General features: G+C 38.8%; 1 protein-coding gene across 1 annotated transcript; it reads left to right on the forward strand.

Moving 5' to 3' along the window:
- The first annotated feature begins 420 nt into the window (after positions 1–420).
- LOC148721727 (uncharacterized) lies at positions 421–21,803 on the forward strand. The gene is made up of 10 exons (XM_088736953.1): positions 421–550; positions 992–1,201; positions 2,306–2,455; positions 10,898–11,047; positions 12,211–12,631; positions 14,344–14,441; positions 17,089–17,339; positions 17,915–18,029; positions 18,444–18,593; positions 19,338–21,803. Exons 1-10 carry the CDS (start codon positions 421–423, stop codon positions 19,859–19,861), a joined length of 2,199 nt encoding a protein of 732 aa, XP_088593079.1. The 3' UTR covers positions 19,862–21,803.
- The last annotated feature ends 234 nt before the right edge of the window (positions 21,804–22,037 follow it).

The raw sequence follows: 22,037 nt of genomic DNA on the forward strand, positions 1-22,037 counted from the left end.
AGTTTTTCGATTTGGTAAAAATTGACTTAGTTACACTTCAAAAGAAGATTACCGCCTAACTTTGTTAAGAGTGGATATAAATCTTGAATAATTCTGCTCCGATAATAAGTGTAAGTAAGACTTGTAAAAACAAAAGACCCGTAATAGAAGACAAGTCGAGAAAAAGTCGGAAACTGACAGGTAAGTGTGAGTGAGGAGCTTGCTGTATTTACTTGTTATCGAGTGAGTACCTTATGCGAGCCAGTGGACAAGTAGGGAAGATCCCATTTTATGGCTTAGTAGTTTAAAAGGCCTTTGTATTCTTTCGTCTGGTTTAGAAAAAATGTTATAAAAAAACTTCGAATTTGTAAGCTATTTGTTGCTTTAAAAAAGGTCGTCATCTGTCAACGATACTTTTTTTTCTTTTATAAAAATTACAGGATGAGGGAGCATTTTGTTGGTTTCCTTTTCTGTCCTGTTCTGTTGAGTGGTGTCGCTGTATTTCTAGAGGCATTCAGTTCGTCGCTGAGCACTGACTTGAGCAAGGACGAGGTTTTCGAGAGAGTTGAAGGTAATGCGAGAATGTGTTATAGTTCCCAACAGAAACATTAGGTTTTACAACATAAGGCTCTATAACATATTATGATGCCCCTCACTGGCAGTCAATTTTCTATACTTTCCTCGTTATACTCTCTTTGTGACGACGGCTCCCCTCTCCGTTCCCCTTAAAGACCATGTGATTCCAAAATCCCCCCTCCTCCCCATCCCAGGTGATATATAACGACTGGTCTCTAACTCCTTATAACTCTAAAGGCTACTTCACCTTTATACAGTATCGGCAATCAAGATGGCTTCTCAGAACTGATTAAACAACTACACACAAACTGTTTCCGTACTTTATCGCTCTCCTTTTCACTTTGTTCTTGATTAAAGTATTTACGATACACTGTATGAAGATAACTGATGAAACTAACTGAACTTGTAGCTTTCACGACTTTTGTTGCTTTTCCAGGATTTGAGCTCGTTGGTCACATCACCAAGACATTATACGCTGACGAAATTAGCTGTGGATTAAGATGCCTTCAGGATAAAAAATGCCGATCATACAACAGCAAATCCGATACTAATGATGCAGGGAAGGAATGTCAGCTGAGTAACCAAACCAGACAATCAATTCCGGAAAACCTGAGGCAAAACCCACGTTCTACTTATTATGGAACAGGTATTGTTGAGTAAGGTACTTAAGGCTATTTTAACATCTACGCTATTAACCAAGCGTGAGGTCAAGATGGCTGGATATTGGCCGTGGTCTTTTTTTGTATTTCTGTGGACCGAGACGAAGTCGAGGTCCATAACCATGCGAAAAAGGAACGAGGCTAATATCCAGCCATCTTGACCGAACAGGCTTGGTTAATAAAGGATTTAATATAACGCAAAAAGATTTCGTTTTATTAAGAATTGAGAATGACTTGTTTATTTCGAGAGCTGGGAAAGAAAGCCAACTGTGTCAAGCACAACAAACTCAAGAGTATCGTTTCTGTTTTCTTTGTTTTGACTATCTTCTGCCGCTTTTTGCGTTTCCATCCCCCGTAATTGTCCAAGAATTAAAAACGTAGTTCTAATTCTATTTTATTTCATGCGCAGGATCAATGCGGGCAATCCCGGGCGGGTAAGATGGGCCCATCATGCCCGCTCAGGTAGCCAATCAGAACACAGGATTCGCTTCATCTCGCCCACGGGCACTGCGAGCGATGTAATAAATTATTACTGATGGTTTCAGTTCAAACGTCTGTTAATAATCAAGACCAAACTTCTAGAAAAAGATTTTAAAAATTCCCCATACTATTATATTACTCGGATGGAGGGGGGGGGGGAGAGGGGGGCTTCGGAGGATTTTGGTTGTGTCAAAAAAAAAAAAAATCAACCTTATCCCCCAAGTTCCTCCTCATTGGTAATCAATTTTCTTTGGTCTTACATTCAACCGTCTCTGTTAGCGACGACTGATCCCCTATCTGTTTCCTTTGAATACTATGTGATTTCCCTAAAGATCCCCCCGCGCACTTCCCCTCTGGTAAATGATGACTGACTCTTACTTATAGTTATGGTCAGAGGTTTTCAAAGCTAGCTCGTGTTATGTGTTACTTTTCCTTCAGTTTTCTTTGAGATTGAAGGGCGCTATCGATCCTACACAGATTTTCAAAATCTAGAGTGATCTAATAATTAAGGGAAAAGAATTACCAATGGAATAAGACCTACATGGGGTGTTTTGTTTCTGAGTTTGATCCTCGTCTGGTTTCAAAGATTATTCTTTCCTCTTCTAATACAGATCAACGAGGTCTTGATTCTGCTTATCCGGCTCATTCCTGCAAGGAAATTCGGGACTCTGGACACTCCGAAGGTGACGGGGAGTACTGGATCGACCCTGAGAAGAATGGAAACCCTTTGAAGGTCTATTGTGACATGTCAACATATGGTGGTGGGTGAATACGTTTTTGTTTTTGAGACACGAGGACTTTAACCGGAGTGCATTGGACTTTGGGCTGGTTATTAATGGCACATTCTGTGGTCTGGGGTGTTAGTGCTTTCTCTACTGAGGTGTTTGTTATGGTTTTTTAAAGGGAAAGTACGGTCTAGATAAAGTTTATCTTAATTAGAAGACTTTTTCCTCAGGAGTTCGAAAATAACTGCCATTTTGTCTAGTTTGCTTTGTATTAGCGACAATAGCGCTTCGAAGTTGCCCATTTTTACAACTTTCGTGGTTAGAAAAACGCCATCTTGGATATTACGTCATTGTGACGTAGCAATAGTCAAACTTAGTTCGGCACTTTGTCCTTGTTGACTAGTTCGACTTTCTGTGAAAACAATTTCTAATACTCCCAACAGAGGAAATGAGGTGAACTGTCGTGTTGTTGAATGTCAAAATACATACTAAAATTCAAAAGGAAAAGATGTAAGCCTCTACAAGCTACCGGAAAGTGAAATACTAAGGAAAAGTTAGCCGGCAAAAAATGACCCGCGACGACGACTTGCCGAACCCTGTAAAACCCCACAACTTCCAGAACGAAGACTTCCAGCGAGATATACAGGCATGTAAGTTTTCCTTGTTGACCTTCGCTTCGAACTGAAAGGTATGCTTACCTTTTCCATATTCAACACAGCTCCCAGTTATTTATTCTACGGGTTTTTTCAAACCATTTTATTGTAAGCGAATAAATTGAAGCTCGTAATGGTGGTACACCGTGTGTGGTAAATTTTCAGTCACCACCCTTGACCAAAGCTGATTTACAACATCATGCGCTTTTCCAAGCGGTGTACAAATATATCTTGTCTTTCCTAAGTCTGATAAATGTCCATCGAGTCAATTTTCTTTACCCCAACAGTCACATTCTCCTGTGGAGAAAAAACTACATGACATTAATACATCGCTAGCAAATTATTAAGACAAACACGTTTGCGACTAATACAAATTATTAAAAACTGGATCATTGGATAATACAATTCAAGACTTTTTATTGGTTTAGCCATTATGGTATATGAGCCAAAATACCATAGATCTACAAATCTGGTAAGCGTACGCGTCAGCTTAAAATTAAAAGGGAGCTAAAAAAATAAGATTGGTAAGATTTGTCTAATATCTTGGAGGCGTTTTTAATAAAACAATTATTCCACGCGCGCTTGTTGGACATGAGATGATTATGGCCAACTCGGCACTACGGGCCTCGTTGGCTATCTATCATCTCATATCCAAAGCGCGCTCGTGGAATAATTGTTAATTATCCTTCGTCAGGCAGGCGCCCATATTTCACTGTATCATATCGATTGGACACGATAAAAATAATATGAAAATATTTATGTCTAATATGAAAATATTTATGTCTAATATGAAAATATTTATGTCTAATACGAAAATATTTATGTCTTCGGACCAACTATTTGACGTAATTATGCAGTGCTTATGCTTTCAAAAGAAATCGAAAGTTTCAATTTAACTTCAATTTCTAATGTAAACACTGTATGACAGAGGCGATTTTCCGGCGCGCGTCGAAAATAACAAAGCTCTACTTCTCACAAGTCGCGACATTTCAAACGTTTTAGAACGAAAAAAACTGCGTTGAAGCTAATTCTAAGCAAAAAGATGTAAAAAACTTTGCAAATTAAAGGTAAATGCTGAAACAAACAAAATTTAATTCGTAACAATTAACTTCTGCCTTTTGTCAGCTAAGTGTTTGTAATAGATTTTGTCAGTGTTTACGCATACGAAGAATGATCTTCAAGTCTATCATTTCTAACTTGTTGCATGCCAACTGGGGCTGATCTTAGTTTCAAATGGCTCGTGTTCCGTTCATGATACACCGAAGCTGGGTTCCTGTAACTGCAAAGATAGTTCGTCTCATTCCGAGGTAGCAGTGTAAAATGAGTCCGTAGCGGGCACAGCGGTCTTCTTTAGCAAAGTAACTATCACTCCACAGCTAGGATTTGTTTGAGGAAAAAACCTTTGCCTTTCGAATTGAGTCGGTGTCCTAGTACATTTAATTCTTATGTGAAGGTGTAGTCTGATCGTCCGGGTGAGTGTAGTCCTGAGTGAGTGAGTGTAGTTGTTGACATCTGTTTAGGGGAGTCTGTTCTAAGTTAGTAAACCAGCTTTCCAGAGTCAGTCGTTGAAAATAGTCAGTGCTGTAGGTTAGGCACTGCGCAGAGTCCCAGTCAATGTTGTGGTTGGTAAGTCGTTGGTAAGACGACACGACGAAATTGACGCATTCCACCGCCACCTTAATGAACAAAACACTGACATACAGTTTACCAGAGAAGTCGAAGAAAATGGCAAACTTCCTTTTCTAGACTGCCTGGTAAGCCACAACGACAACTCATTACGGACGACAGTTTACAGGAAACCGACACACACCGACAGATTACTAGACGAGTCATCCTACAACCCTACATCACACAAAGCCACAACTATCAGAACTCTAACACGACGCGCACAACTAGTATGCGACTCGACAGACAGCTTATCCGACGAGAACAAATACCTTCACCGTGTTTTTACGAAGAACAACTACAACAACGACTTCATCCGACGAAACACTCACCGACCCACTACCACTACCGAAACAAAAGACACCGCAACCCCTACGACTACAGCAACCATGCCGTACATAAAAGGCATGTCTGAAAACATCTCGCATATCTTACTACCCTTCAATATCCGCGTCGCCCACAAACCCATCACCACACTACGTCAGTTACGAACCAACGTTAAAGACAAAGACGAACCGAGGAACAGACAGGGAACGATTTATAAGATCAATTGTTCCGACTGCTAAGCCTCCTACATCGGTGAGACTGGCAGAAACCTCACAACAAGACTGACTGAACACAGACGGGCGACGAGGAAAGGTGATGTCAGCAATCACATTGCTGAACACCAACGACTTACCAACCACAACATTGACTGGAACTCTGCGCAATGCCTAACCTACAGCACTGACTATTTTCAACGACTGACTCTGGAAAGCTGGTTTACTAACTTAGAACAGACTCCCCTAAACAGATGTCAACAACTACCCGCTCCATACAAACGACTCATTCACGACATAAACATCACAAACGACCGAAAAAGAACGACCTAACTTTACCGACAGATCGAAACAGACCAATCACGACTGACTTACGTCACTTAAGTCTTACAGCCGATAACATCACGGCAAAACCAACCGATCATTTCACACGAACTGTAATAAGAACATTCTACTGACAACAATCATTCACTTGACTCTGATGATGACTTCCGCACAGGTTGTCGAAACGTCAGTCACTACCACCGACAACAGTCCTTTTCAGGACTACACTCACCCGGACGATCAGACTACACCTTCACATGTTACCCCCGGGTTCAAACCATTTACTGCATTTAATTCTTAGGCGGATACATTCTCGTTTTCCGTAGGTTTCTCTTGACAGTTGCCGCAAGAGGAACACTCACGATTTCCAAGACGTGAGCGACTGAGCATGTCGACGTTTCTTCTTGAAATTCATTTTCTTGACTTTTTCTCTCTCTTTCTCCCCTACAGAAGTATCTCCTTCCCCTGAAGACCAGCCATGTTTCGTTTGAAACATAAATGGATGTACTACATCCTCTCGCTAGATTAAAATCCAAGTCGAGAATTCAATAGGTGGCGCCCCCATAGCCGCACTTTTCCTTGTTTACATCCACTTCAGCAAGGGATAGAATTTAGCATGTTTGACTATTGCCACGTCATAACAAAGATGGCGGATTTCAATTTAAAAATGCCGATTTTTGGAACGTAATTGTTCGCAACTTAAAAACGCTTTTAGCTCAAATGAATAGCCAGTTAGAACAATTCAAGCAATCGAACTTTTGATCTAAGTAAACTTTTTCTAGACCGTACTTTTCCTTTAATATGTAACAAATTCTAGTTACATGGATAGCAATGAATCATTTAGAGTTTGTTTTATCTTAGGAGGTTGGCTTCTGGTGTCAAACGTTGAGTTCGGTAGTCCCTCTCCTAAAGTGTCAGTTGAGACAATGTACCGCGGAATCAGTAATTCACATATGGTTCTGCAGAAAGGTGCCATGAAAGAGCTCAGAAAATACTTGTTCTTCACCCACTTGAGATTTCACTGCCGTAAGAAACTGGGGCGCACGTTCCACGTGGTCACAGCTTCCAACAGCTCTGGTGAAGCTGTGGTCCAGTACTTCAGTGGTCAGACGGATGAGCAGCCTGACGCCTGTGGTTCGTTTGTGAGATTGAAGTGGGATGACAGTTCCAATTTAGCTGGCATTTGCAAAGACTGGGGTCGACTAAAAAATGGAACTTACTTTGTTGGAAAGTGGGGACATGGTGAAGATCAAAACAGGTTATATCGGTACCCTGCCTTCGGACAATATAGGTATCACTTGATGATCTCTTTGAATGACGGTGGTGACCTTATCTCCCTGCAATGCGATGATGGCGGTCAGGGCGCCACATCAATTGGAGATTTTTGGAAAGTCTTTGTCCGATAGTGCCAAATATCTTTTAAAACCAAAGAGGTTTCTGTTCATAGAGCGACCCTTGATTCTGCACAAAAAAAAAAAAAAAAATCAGGACCACCAATAGTCCATTTTACATCTGCGTGCTTCGTTCCAAAGGCTTTGAACAGGAGTAAGGCTAAGTGGGATCTTGTTATGATACAGACGTTGCTGCTTTTCATGATCAAATGTAAATTATTTTGTATAGTAATCATGCTAGCTAGATACTTGTCTCTATCACAACAAGGCCACCCTCAGCCTTACTCCAAATCGAAGGCTTGGCAACTAAGTACACAACTATAACAAGGCTTATTAGACAAGGAAAATCAAATACTAATACAATACTTATATGCTCTTACCAGGTTTTAAAGCGCTTATATGTAAGACACCCCTTTCTCTTGTGGTAGACTGATTGACACTGCGCCACTGTCGTTACTATTAAGTTGTAGTTTTACATACACCGCACATTAAAGTATTCAATGAAACAACCCGCGGTAGAAGTTCAGCTATGTTTATTTCCAAGAACAATAAAAGTTCGAAGGGTAAGCTTTTCCCTTTAATTGGCGACAGAATTTGTAAATATGAGAAAGATAATATAAAAGGGATTGAAATAAAAGGCACTCATAACCAATAAGTTGAAAAAGTAAGGGAATAAAACACAAAGTTGAATTATTCACTTTATGGGTAGACTTCTAAATAAAAGTAATGTGGGTGATCACGTAAATTTTTCTCAGACACTCGTCTTAAAAAAGGAGCGCTTTAAGCGGGTTATAGGGCACAGAAATTTTGGTCTTGTTCGCAATGTTCTTCTGAATAGGCTGGTAACTCATAGAAGGAAATACCCAGGACTAAATAATTATGTTACTAATACTCCAGTAATGTTGTAAATCTCCTGAAAGGCACATTTGCATCTGCCAGCTTCATTGCAACTGTGCTAAGTTAAAGGAAGATTTGTGCTACGGATACTATACACCGCTTGTTTTTCACATGTATCAAATGCAAAACATGGAATAGAAATAACGCTGAATACTTAATGATCAATAATATTTCTTTTATACCTCCTGTTTTCCTCTTCAAATCAATTTTTTAAAACTAAACTAGTCAGCAGAACTCTGCTAGCAGTATATATAGTTGTAAAACTTCTCTTTATTTTCGGACGCGTTTCAGCTCGTTTCGTCTAAAATATTGTAGGCATACAAGGTGAGGAAAATATTTTGGGGTCGAGTATTTTATTCAACTTGCCTTAAAATTTTTTCAAATAATGTAGTAAATCTATTAGTAAGCATAACTGTAGGGTTCTTTGTAGCTGTGTTAGATATATAACTTATGATAACATGATTAGAATACAGAAGAGAAAAAGGATCGACCAACTGATGCATGGTTGAAACATCTGTGCTACTTAAAACAGCTAGATATTTCCATGGCTTTGATAAGAAGTTCCTATCATAATTCTTTCGCTCAGCAGTAACGCTGAATTCTTAATGAACGAATCATATTTCTATTATACGCCTCTTGTTTTTACCTTAACAAGTAAGGATTATAACAAATTAAAGGTTGCACAACTTGATCCGCTCTTAAGATAGTTCTTAATTATTTTGATCCGTTAAACCTCCAAGCCATGTAAAGCGGTCAGTCTCTCATAAGTAGCTCTGGAGCTTTCAACTCCTTTAAAGTACTACGGCAAGTTTAAGGATTTTTTTCTCGCGGTGGCTTTACCAAATTATTGCATGTCAGAACGAATATTTCTCCAGGCCCTTTTTCTTTCCGTAGCGCTTGGGTTGTTTAAAGTCACTCAAGGAAGCGGTAAGCTATTCATTTCCTATTTTACACTTAAATTCCTTCAAGAGAGGATGAGGAACATCATCCCTCCTTGGTTCCCTCATTTGATCCTCTCATAAATCCCTCTACTTCTTAAAACCCTGAAATAGTAGTGTGTTAGTGAGAATATCTCTTTGACGCTGTAGATCAAGCCATATGTAAATTTAAGCTCTCATCCATGTGGTAAGGCAAATCTGACATATATTTTCGTAGTTCTGTAAATGAAAAGGTAAGCGTAAACTCTAATAGTCACAAATATCAGTAACTCTGACTACTCTCAAAATGTATGTTTCTTTTGATGGCAGCCAAAAATTGGTCTGTACTGACTATAGTTTGAAAGCCTTTCGTGAAAGCTTGGATTGTGTTTTAGGAATTTCTCAAAGTTTCCGTGTTTCCTTTCTACTTTCGTCTAATTTATTGCCGCTATTATCCGTGTTTAGGGATCGAATGTGACAAGGGATCTTGAGATCAAAGATTGCGAAGAATGAAAAACATCAGCGTAATCCTTGGGTATTTTTATGATGAATCAGAGATCGAGGATGTCATTTAATAAAAGTCAGGTTTGTAAGCACAGGACGCGGGTGATGAGAGTGACGAAAGTCGACCAATGAATGTTTCATTTAACACTATTTGGAGTAACACGCAGAAAAGTAACTTTTCGTTGAAATAATTCGGGTTTAAGGCTTAACATCTTAACTTCGTTTCTTTCATATTTATTATCACTAGATGAATGTCGCACGCTATTGTTTGAATCCTCAATCGAAGGAGGCTCCTTGTCTATTGATCACGTGATCAGCTTTCATACGACGGAATCGTCTGAGGATTGTGAATTGAAGTGTTACTTTGAGGACGATTGTATGTCAATCAACATTAGAGCCCTGGGTGATGGAACATGTTATTGTGAATTAAATGACTCAGACCATGTCATACATCCTCGAGATCTCGAAAATAAGACGGGCATTATTTACAGATAAGTAAAGGTATGAATTTCTCGATTCAAATTGATGGCGAATCAGTGTTAGGCTGCTTTCACGCTTGGTGCTCGATCACGGGGCCCAAGTACGATTCTTGGTGGGCACTTATATGAAAGCACCTTTTTTTCAAGTGCATGCGACAGAAGTTTTGCCTGTGTCCGAATACAAGGTCGGTTAACCAGTGTCTGAACATAGCACCCATTTTGTGCCGATGTCCGGGTACTAATGCTCGTGCATCAAGTGTGAACGCACCCTTAGAGTTTGAGTACACAATTAAGCCCTTATTCCATAAGGGGATGCCTTCAACCTAGTAATAGACTGCTCTTCTGTTGTGCAAGATCCCATAAGTATTAAGTTAAACAGCGAAAAAAAAAAAACGTAACTTTGGTGTGATTTTTTTTTTCTATTCTATTCTTCCCTGCCTTTAGTTTACTTCCTTCACGAGGCTCCGACATCTCGTCTCATTTTCTATGCTTTTTTTGCCTTCCTTCCCTTTCATTTTATTGTAGTCGTCATCCATCCAGTTCTTGTAGTGACAGTATGTTCATCAACAGAACGTTTGCATCAACCATCCTTGCACACCGAACGGCCGCTGCCAAACAGGATTTGGCGCTAAAGGATACCGCTGTAAATGTTCTGCGGGATTTAAAGGAGAACATTGCTCTAATGGTAAAGGAAAAAAATATTATAAAATATCTATAGGTTATGGATCATTGAAATATCAACCATTACTAATTTCTCTCGATCGGGTGTAGAATCGAAGCATGCGGATCTTCTGAAACACAATTTAGTGTCGATTGGTTATTACAAGAGAAAATAATAGTTCTATTATTTTCTCTTGGTGATTATCAATCAAAAAAGTATGAGCGATGCAAGTCAAGACATTGTGTTGAGGAAATGGGGTACTTTGCGATGGATTAGCCTTCTAGAGGAGAGATACCTGTTGTAACATTATGTTTTAATGAGCAGGACCAAACCCTCAGAACTAGGCGAGTCAGTCTCACACGTAACTTTTCTCCTTCTCTTCTTCATAGCCTCGGAATCCGACGACTCTTCTTATTTCAAAGTTATTTCTGTTTTCATTAAAATGTAGAGATCATTGGTCGCGATAAATTGAAACCTGGAATTTCTTGTGGACACATACTGAACAGTGGGTCATCTGAAGGTGACGGGGAGTACTGGATCGACCCTGAGAACAGCGGTGTTCCCATTAGGGTTTATTGTGATATGACAACTGCTGGGGGTAAGGCTACTTTAATATTTATTTTTGGTAAATTGTTCTCGACGGGCGATAATACCATAGAGGTATTAACCAATTGAGCTAACGGCCTCCCGGTTAGCTCAATTGGTTAGAGCGCCGGATTGTGTTGTGCGGGAGGTCGAGGGTTCGAGTCCCGGCCGGACCAATATTCATGGTCTTAAAATAACTGAGGAGAATTTGCTACCTTTCCATAATAACAAGAAATGGATAGGTATTCTAGTCTTCTCGGATAACGCCCCGTCTCTTGCAGGGTTAGGGGTAAGAGACATTAATTTCTCACGCACGAGATTACTGTGTGGTGGATGTCCTCCCCTGGGGGTGGGATGGGTGGGTTTACTAGGTCCGCAGTAATTGGCGCAAGCTGTTGCGGTGTGCATGCCTGTCGACGAAGCTAATAAACTAAAGGTGCGCGCACTCTTACTAGTCGACGATGAAGTCGTATCTTTTTAGTCACCCCCAAAGAGATGATTTTAATGCTAAACATTAATTTTGAATCTGGCCATCGATCGGTTTTACTTCTTATTAACTAAAATTTTGATTGGTCGAGAGCATTCAGTTATTAAACAATAGCGTGTGAAGGTGACATATCTGCAGCAGTTATTAGATTATCATGTCGAGTTCAAAGTCTGTCTAGTTTCCGAGCCCCTCACCCGTTAAGCGTTCTCAAACTTTTGCAAATACACAGAGAAAACTGTTTAAAAATGTATAATAAAACAGTTATTGTATTCGAATTATTTCATGATATCATGAATTATCAACCCTTCGTATCTGTGTTATCAGCCTCAGCGTTCGGCTACGATAGATACCTCAGACCTTGGCAGTGATAATTCATGACATGAAGCTCAACCTAATCCTAAAATTGCTTGTTGTTGGAAGAAGTGACTGGCGTTTTGACAACCTGAGAGGAAGTCATCATCACTTGAAAAATTAAAATATATATATATATATATCGGAGTTTATTCGAGACGCTAAAAATGTCTAAAAAGGGTTGAAATAACGGATTAGTCCCTTCAAAGGGTTGTTCTTAAATAATTCCATCATTACTTGGTTTGAAGAATCCCGGTCTCTTAATTACATGGAGCCGAACTTTACATGTTTGTTAATTACTTTCGTGGAGGTGATCAGTGAGATTTGCTTCATTTCAGGAGACTGGGTGTTGGTCACAAACATTGAGATCTCTAGCTCGACCTTAATTGCTGGTTTAACCGTCCAAAATTCGTACCGAGGAATAGAGAACTACAAAAACAACGTCATGGCTCTGACAAATAGCGCCATGAATGAACTGTGCAAGATTCTTCTTGTTACAGAGCTCAGATTCCACTGCAGAAAACAAAGGAAACGAACCTTCCACGTGACCACGGCCTTCAACAAAACTGGCCAGGCTGTAGTCCAATACTTTTGTGGCCAGACCGACGAACTTCCCTTATCGTGCGACTCTTTCAAAGTAATGAGAGATGATAATTCAATTTTAGCAAGACGTTGCAATGACTGGGGAGATGACGCTGCGCAGACACAAATCGGGACGTGGGGGCATTACCTCACCGCCACTGACCCCGACGATGGAAGGTTGCACAGTTTCGCGGCATTTATTGGGAACACCTCTTATTGGCACTTAAGCCCGATCGAACGACTGTTATTATGTGATGATAACGCATTAGAATTACCCGGGCTATATGCTGGCGATTTCTGGAAAATATATGCGCGCTAAGCTATGCTTTAAAGATACTTTGGCGTCTTTTTCATTTAACAAAAAGATTCCATTTTGACGAGTGTCTGTTCAGTAGATCACAGTGTTAAAATTGTTTTGTACCGCCACTACAGTTGAATCTCGATTATCCGGACCTCGGTTATCCGGATTTCTCGATTGTCCGGACTTTTTCTCTGTTCCCATTTTTTTCATGAATATTTAGTAATATTAGTCGTGTTCAAGATCCGTAGCCATATTATTTTCAAAACTACAACGTTGAAAAGTGTAGTAAAGGCGATGTTCTTCTTTAAGGCAAACTGACTTACTTCAACATTTTAGGCCGATGTAAAAATATTTCATTGATTTTAATTGTTAATACATACGTTTAGAGGTATTCACTTAGGACAGTAAAGATGTAGACCACATCTTTTTTTTAAAACGATTCGTAAATTTTTTGTTTCAGGATTAAATTTCGCTTTCTTATTTAATCAGCTTTTTGTTCCTCATTAATATTCATATTCTCGATTATCCAGACTATTTCGTCCAGTCCAAACGAGTTCGGATAATCAAGGTTCGACTGTATCAACATCACATATCATTTATTATTAATCCTTCCATTTTGAGTGTTTTAATCATTTTAGGGAGCTAGAACCCCTCAATTACTTGGAAAATGTTTTGGATATGATAAAGTGTGTGTCAGTCTTTGTATCAGTCGGAGCGGCTGTTGGTAGCTTGAGCGTTTCGCAGCAAACCTGAAACAACTGCAAACCGACTTAGAAATTGACTGTGATGATAGATGGTGCAAGGAACGAGATTTCAGTTTATTTAACTAAAGGCTCACAGCACGAGTTGTAAAAATTATAATGCAATACCCACTGTAATCAGGGACGATGCACAATGGAAAAAATTAAACAGTGATAATAAGCGCCTAAAATATTAAAGTTGACGACACTATTTGTCGAGACATGAGCGTGCGTTGTAGGCGTTCTGCCTGCCTTACATTGGGGGTGGGCATAGATTTCACTTCGTCCATGTGATCTGGTCGCAGCCTCCAACATAACACGGCTTAACTGTTAACTTTCATGCACTAATATACATGCTCTGGTTTATGTAGTCCACAATGACCTATCAACAGCTAGAGGTACATGTACCAAGTATAATCTCGTTCCCATGGACTTTTTTCCCTCCCACCCCACCCCCAAGTAAGGGAAAAGGCCATGGGAACGAGGTTGGTGCTGAGTAAACTGTTTATAATTAACACTCTTGGATAAGAGTAAAAATTCTCCGACTCATAAACTTACTCTTAAAAAAAGAGTACTCAAACAGTTGTAATGTATCAAGGAGGTGCAGATTCTGTTTCTTTGAATTTAAATTAACCCTCTCAAGTAATTCTTGATAGTCACGAATAAAACAGATACTGATCCAGAGATCAAACACGAGTGTACGAATACTATTTCTGAAAATTAATGAAAATAATTTTTAAGCGTAAAAATCATATATAAGTTCACGAATAAGATGAGCCGAGATGATATGCCGGGGGCTCGGTGTATGAGATATGAAACACTTTTTTTTCGAAACTTACCTTTTTTAGTCTCGTTCTTGCTCTGAATATGCTTTACTCAGGACTAGAAGAATTAGGTCTGCAAATTTCTGCTAATGTTGAATGTTTCGCTAGGAACCAGTTGCAAGGTACTCTGGAACTAGCTATAAATTAATGTTAGATATCTTCCAATTACGTTAGTAACTTCATTTCGTCACAGAAAGACAACGCAGATCTGAAAAATTACTCATCACTCAAATAAACACACACATGCAAAACAAAACAAACAGAAAAAAAATCAACATTTATTTCAAATTATAGAAAACTATCTTGCCTATAAACGTCCACGGTCAAAGGCTGTCGGCATTCTGAAGCCAACTCGACATTTCTATCCCCTAAGTAAACAAAAATGAAATTCTGGAACTAGAACCCGGTGCAGCTGGATTTACTAAAAATTATTATTATTTGTAATATTTTTATCAGGCACCTCAGAATGTTTTATTATTAATGGAGTCACCCTTACGTGTTTACAAATTTAATTCTTCTGTTTAGACTGTACGTCTTTCGAGTAATTAATATTTTCCGTTCTCGAAGCGTCACTCAGTTAAGTGCTCCTTATGGTGTGGTATCGTTAGTTATTCTCCAACGACCAGGTGCCGAACTTTGATTTGATGGCTCAGTCAAAGCTGTATTTCAAGTTCAAGCAAACGGCTCTTTTTCCTTTCATGGTTCTCATTCTGACTGAAATCGTACAAGGAAATGGTGAGTCATAAATCATTTGATAATCCTAGGGTTTACGGTCAATTCACCATCACAACAAACTCTTCACCACAAAACTCGTCACCACTTAAAGTGAAATCGCCACAGGTGGCGATTGACTAAAACTTTATATGGGAAAGTTACATCAAATGAAAGCTGATGAAGATGTAGTTGTATATTGCGAAAAGGGAAAGGTGTACTGTCTGAATATTGGAACGTTAGACGAAATAAAACATGTTGATATCACGAACTGATTATGATCAGTTAGCGAACAGCGAAATCAATTTGTTTGGTAAACCCTTTGTTTCAGTGAGTTACTTTCTGCAGAATCTTGCCGTGTTTGCAAGCACTCTGAATTTCGCATCATAAAAACTAAAAGATAAATAGACTTCAAGATCTAACCTTTTGTATGATATAAGTTTCATTAGATTTAATTGCGAATCGTGTTTATAAGAACGAAACACGTGTTAGAACTTATGTCGACATTCTTTGTGCTTGAAACAAGAGTTTACCGTGAAACAAAGAAAGGACGCCAAAGTCTGTTGGAGTAAACTTCTTTGTATTTGTACGCGCTTTAAATTTCGCAGTATACTTCGACTTCTTAGCATTTATGTGATGTAAGTTTCATACGATTTCATTCATTTTGGCGAAAATCATTTATATCACTCGGCGGATATCACTCTGGTTTCGCTGTTCGCTAATTGATCATAATCTTCCTGATCTCATTGTGTTTTATTGCGTTTAACGTTCCATTTATTGAGACGTTACACCTAACTTCCGAGTCCCTTTCCTTATTCGTAGTATACTACTACATCTTAGCTCTCATTTGATGTGAGTTTCACACGAGAGGCTACACATAACGTTTTAAGTCAAATCGCCACCGGTGGCGATTTCACGTTGAGTGGTGGCAAGTTTTGTAGTGGCGAGTTTGTAGGGGTAGCGAATAGACCGAATACCAATCCTAGCCCTTCAATGACCACGTAAAAAAATTGCAAACTTACTTTTTTAGCAGTTTTTCCTTTTTTTGTTTGTTTGTATGTTTGTTTCAGTTGTTTTGGCCTCTTTTTTCTTTTACGTGACCTAAAAGAAGACGATTGAAGCCTATTTAATAAAAGAGAAGAACTTATTTACATTTAAGCTGATGATTTTCTTGATCCTAGATCAGTAGGACTCGAGTTCGCACCTGCGCTGGACGGAAGTAGAAGTTAGCATACAATGCGCATAAGTAATTGAAACGATATATCAAAACAATAAAATTGCTTTTACTATAAGAGCATCATCGCTGACACTAAGATCAAAGAGGGTAATGAAAAGCAGATGTTAGTATAAACAACTAGGCTACGCTAAGAAAATCAGTAGCATCCCTTTCCATCGTTTTAAGACTGGTGCAAAAACACTCGCGACTCCATTTGAAACGATCGATAGCATGCAAGAACACACTTCTACCCCCTTCTCACTCAATTTTCAAGTGTATTTCTTTGACACTTTCCAAACAATTAGTTTATTCAGGTGACAAAGCAAATCCGGGATAATAATGTTATTGCTTTTTAAAAATACGTTCTGTAAGGGAGTTATCAGTTATCGCCTAGGGTATCCCTTAGTTTTCAGGAGGAACGGATTCGAGATTAATCGTCGTCAACACAATATATAGACAGAGGGGACTGTGGAGAATTGACTGCCAGTTAATTGCTAATGTAGGGGGGAGGGGGAGGGGGAAGGGGAAACATTAGAATATTTTAAAGCCTTATGAGGTGGGTCAGATATATTTTATCGCGACAAAACCAAAATCCTCCCACTCCCCCACAGGTGATAATGACTGGTCCCTATTTGGCCTAGGAAAAGCCGGCCACAATCTCAGCTGCTCATGTCCAAGCCTTTTGAATATTAAGAAAAATCGCCATTCAGTCACTAGTCTGTTCTGTACTTTAGATAGGTTAAAATCGTTTTCAAGTTGGCACCTTGTGGTATGAACTGATTATTCTAAATTGAAGATCTGGTTGATTAAACTGTTTTTTTCTCTGCTATTTCCTTTTACAGATGATTGTCGCATTCTAAAGTATGAGTCCCAAATGGTTGGGAGATCTCTGTTGAATCACACGATCATTTCGCTCGTCATAGACTCGATGGACATTTGTGAATTGAGGTGCTATCTTGAACACGACTGTGTGTCGATCAACTTTGGAGCTGAAAATGACGGAGCGAATAGATGTGAACTAAGTGACTCAGATCACATTGTTCATCCTGGAGATCTTAAATATCGAGAGGGATTTATCTACAGATCAGTTGAGGTATCATTGTATTGGTCTTTCATTTCGATGGAGGTCTTACACAATGAAATTAGGACCGCAAAATTAGCTATGCAAAAAGATAGACACTGCACATACTTCTCAACTTTGCGCCAAGACGTTGATGGATTGTTTTCCCTTAAGGCGCACTGTGTTCTTCTGACCCGGTTAAAAAACACTTATCCTAGGTTCTCCGGTTCAAACCAAGCTAAGGAAAGAAATTGTGGCGCTCCTATGTGTTACGCATTGTTTATTTCCTCTCTGCCTTCATCTCTCCTTACTTTTACGACAAGCATTTCCTTTTCAATCTCTTTTCCTTTTATTCTCTGCTATTTTCACAATTTTTTTATTTTCTCTTGTCTAATATCTCCCTTCTACAGTAGAACTCTAGTAACTGAAACTTGGTTAACTCGAACTCCCTGGTACCTTGAGAAAGATCCGATTTCCTTTAACCCATTCTTTGTTCCTTTTGGAGTTAGAGTTAGCGGGGTTCTATTGTATTTTCTAGCAATTTCTTGCCTCTTCTGGCATGAAATGAATAATTAAGTATGTAATCGAATTTCTTTTTGCCTCAACAGAATTTTTGCACCAGCAATCCTTGTTCATCGAATGGCCGCTGTCAAACAGGATTTGGAGATAAAGGATACCGCTGTATATGTTCTACAGGATACACCGGGGAACACTGTTCTATTGGTAAAACTTTTTGTGACGATATTCTGAATTTCTGACTTCTTGACCGACAACTGATAAGATGTGACCCTTCCTCTCGCAAGATCTGATAAGAAATTTTTCGTACTGTCTGCCATACAATTCACATGACGTTACTTCTGGGAATTTGCAATTGGATCCACTTATGATCCCCGAATTAATATTTTATTCTCATCCCTTGTCTGCTTGATATTGTATTGATAATGCAAAAAGAAACTCTAACTTGGTCACCCATGGTAGTGAAAGGGTTTTATCATTATTGTTATAGCCAACCATTTATAATTTTCATCACCTTGTATTGTTAAGCGCTTACTTTTCAAAGTTTTTGAGGACACCAATCAAATTTAGGCGCAACTCACGCTTGACACATAAACTTCCGTTATGATTCGTTGCATCTAGGGATTATCGGTCACGTTAAAGAAAAACCCGGAAATTCTTGTAAACATATCTTGGATACTGGGTCATCGAAAGGAAACGGGGAGTACTGGATCGACCCCGGGAAAAGCGGAGACCCTTTAAAAGTTTACTGCGACTTGACAACTGATGGAGGTATGAAGGATTCTTGAAATATTGATAAACCAATCGGGTAGCAACCTCCAGCCTTAATGCACCTCCCCGCATGAACCCAGCCGCGTGATAGAAGCTCAACTTACTCTGCCATACAGTTCTTACAATGTTACTTTGGAGAGTTTGATATTGGATCAACTGATAATCCCCTGATTTTCTTTTTTCCTTATTCTCATACCTCGTCGGCTTGATATTTTATTGATATTGTATGGAGAAATTCTGTCTTGATCACTTAAGGGAGTTAAAGGGTTAAAGGTATCACGGAGAGAGGATTAGTGGCATTTATAATTCGTGCTTTTACGCACGAGCAAGCATAGATAATCCCATCAATGTACACATTTTTTGAAAGCTTGATAATCATGGAAACAACCAGAACTTTAAAGTTTCTTAAAAGGTAATTTCTGCCAGAATTTATATTTGCGAGATTCGCGTGCTTTCAAAGCAACCATCCGACGGCTGTGGAATCCTTTTTTAAGACTCGAAAACTCTGTAAGCCTGAAAAATTGATTTTCCGATTTGTGAAGGGTTCGCAGATCCGTCTCAAATTTATTTATAAATTAATATTTTGCATGCTTTTTGTAATCCTCGTGTCGTTCTCTTTCAATAATATTTAAACTTGCCTGATCCTCCCTCCGTTCTTCTTGAAACCATGTGCCCCCCCCCCTAAAATCCTCCGACTCTATTCAGGCGATAAATGATGACACAATTAAGTTTGCTTGATTCCAGGAGGTTGGCTGCTGGTCGCAAACATTGTGGCTGAGGATTCCATCCCTCAGAAGATGACGTCTATGGGATCATACCTTAGAATACAAGACTACAACAATTCAAAAATGTTCCTTTCCGATACCGCCATGAACGAACTGAGGAAGCGTTTGTCTTTCACTCAGCTGAGATTCTACTGCAGCAAACAATTGGGACGCACATTCCACGTGACCACTGTTGCTAACAGCTCTGGTGAAGTCGTGGTCAAATACTTCAGCGGTCAGACGGATGAGCTACCTTCTTCATGCAACTCTTTCCAGAGAGTAGAGGGGGATAATTCTTTCCTTTCTGTGATGTGTCATAGGTGGGGAGCCAGTTATGGCGGGAATTGGGGTCACTTGCGCCGGAATAACAGGCTAGTCGATCACTTGGCGTACGTTTCACTCAAGTATCACTGGTATGTCAGCGAGTTGGTTTGGTCGTGCGATGACAAAGACAACGAAAACAAGCTATCACGAGGAGATTTTTGGAAAATATACGCGCGATAAGCTGTCTTAAGAACTATCCACACTCCACATATGACCATGATTAAAACGAGTAAATTTCTGACTGTTAGATTTTTACCAGTAGTATGACATTAATTCAACAAGACAATGTGGTTAATGAAAAAAGAAAAAAAGAAAAAAAGAAAAAGAAAATTATAACATTATTTAATCATCATAAAAAGTTGCACCAGCCTTTTTTATCTTAGAAAGCACACCAATTAGATCAAGAACAGATTAAAAAGGTGAGTTATCATCATGTATAGCCTACCTTACTTACTATATGCCGGTTGTAATAGTTTTCTCATTGTGTATGATAAAAAGACTTCAATTACAAAAACCTGTGCGGAAGGTGTTCAAGAACTTGTAAGAACAAAGATAATTGTGTAGTAACTTTTGTTGTTTTCCCATAACGTATGCGATCTGGTGACACTCTTTGTGGAATATTCTTGTCCACAAGTCAGTTGTCATTGTATAGTGTTATACCTCAGAGTAGAGTGTTTTAGCGAACCGTTATGGAGGACCTCGAGGTTAGATTACGTTTAGAGCTGTTCCGAAAGACATCGATATTAGTGTAGTGTTTTTTTTTTGTTTTGGTGTTTCCTCCAATCAGTCTACGAAACACGAAACAACTTAAACATTTTCACCACAAAGAGTAAGAAAAAAAAGTGAATTTCCCTTTACAGTATCAGCATATTTTCCAGCAGGAAGTCGATGAGAGGAAAGAAAAATCTTATCTATGGGGGTTATTGACTGATCGAGCTTCGAACTCTCAGACTATGAGCAATGTATGACAAACAGAGTGGTGAAGTTTTCTATGGATCCTCGACCTCAAACTCATAATATCTGATCCATAATTCTCCATTCTAGCCTCTTTACTATTGAGTTTGTAAATAAGTTGTAAGCCTGGTGTGGAATCGCTGAAAAATACCACTTAGTCTCTTAGTTGATCAGTTTGAGTTTCTCATCGCCTGTTTGCTGGATAAACGCTTTGATATCGTAAGGAGATATTAAATATCAATCACTTCTAAGAGCGCAAATTCGAGTATTTCCCTTGGAAGTGAAGGAACAAGCCGACCACTCCTAAATGTGATCTTAATGCGTTTTAAAACCTATTGTATCCAAGGAAACAACAGGACCCAAATATTGTATTGTTCATGAGAAAAGTTTGAAACTTGTCCATTTTGATAGCCGCAAATACCTGCAAATTGTAGAGGAAAAGCATTGTAATATCAACATTAATTTGTGACTTGAAGTGCTTATTAAGTGTCACATAACACCTCTGCTTGCAGAATTACATTGGTCACCAGTGCGCGCTAGAATACATCATAAGTTATTTTTAACAAATTATAAAATTTTGCACGGTCTTGCGCCTAAGTACCTCTCAGACCCCATTTGCATTCAACAGCCTTCGTGCTATAGCTTAAGACGTAATGACAATGGTCCCTTGCTTGAAAGAGCAATTGCGAAAACAAAGAAAACAATGGGGACAGAGCACTTCAGATAGCTGCTCCCCTTTTATGGAACAAGTTACCTAGGTCTGCACTGAAAGCAAGGAACTTAGAATCTTTTAAGACTATGATGAAAACATTTTGATACAAGGAATCATTTCGCTTATCTTAGTAATTTTCTTTTATCCATTAGTATCTTAGAAGTTCTTCTACAGTTGTTTTTATTCTATATTAGATTTTTAAATGTAAATAGTTTGTAAGCTTTATTGAAAGATTTGTAAAATTTATAATAGAGGTGTAAGTTTAGTTATTAAGTTATATCATTGTGATGCACTTTTGAATATTGTATAGAGAAGGCGCAGTAGAAGTAATATTATTATAAATATTATTATTATTATTGTTGTTATATCAGCATCTAAATTATGCTGAGGAAAAAGCTGTTGGTAGTGATACAACTGAAATATGCGTAGTGCGAATAAATGTTTAACCCTACTGCTTCCAAGATATCATTGATGATTCTCCTAAGTATCTGCCATACAATTCTTATGTTGTTAGCTAGGATAATTTCACTCAGTCAGTCAGTAACTTTATTATCGTGTTAGTAACTTTATTATCGTGTCAAATCTTCTAGCTGAGCACAAGTGGTATTCTAATCGGGGACACTTAAAATTGACTAAAATCTAAAAATCACACTAAGATATTTAGTACAGGTGTATAAATATATAGCGGGT

This window comes from Stylophora pistillata, chromosome 10 (assembly GCF_964205215.1).
Source record: "Stylophora pistillata chromosome 10, jaStyPist1.2, whole genome shotgun sequence".
In the NCBI taxonomy this organism is placed as follows: Eukaryota; Metazoa; Cnidaria; class Anthozoa; order Scleractinia; family Pocilloporidae; genus Stylophora; species Stylophora pistillata.

What these genes read in the sequence shown, in the direction of transcription:
- LOC148721727 (XM_088736953.1), top strand. Translation starts at nt 421, where the DNA reads ATGAGGGAGCATTTTGTTGGTTTCCTTTTCTGTCCTGTTCTGTTGAGT. An exon ending in TGACATGTCAACATATGGTG is followed by an intron (nt 2,456 to 10,897) that starts GTGGGTGAATAC and finishes ATTAAAATGTAG; the next exon opens with AGATCATTGGTCGCGATAAA. An exon ending in CGCTAGGAACCAGTTGCAAG is followed by an intron (nt 14,442 to 17,088) that starts GTACTCTGGAAC and finishes TTCCTTTTACAG; the next exon opens with ATGATTGTCGCATTCTAAAG.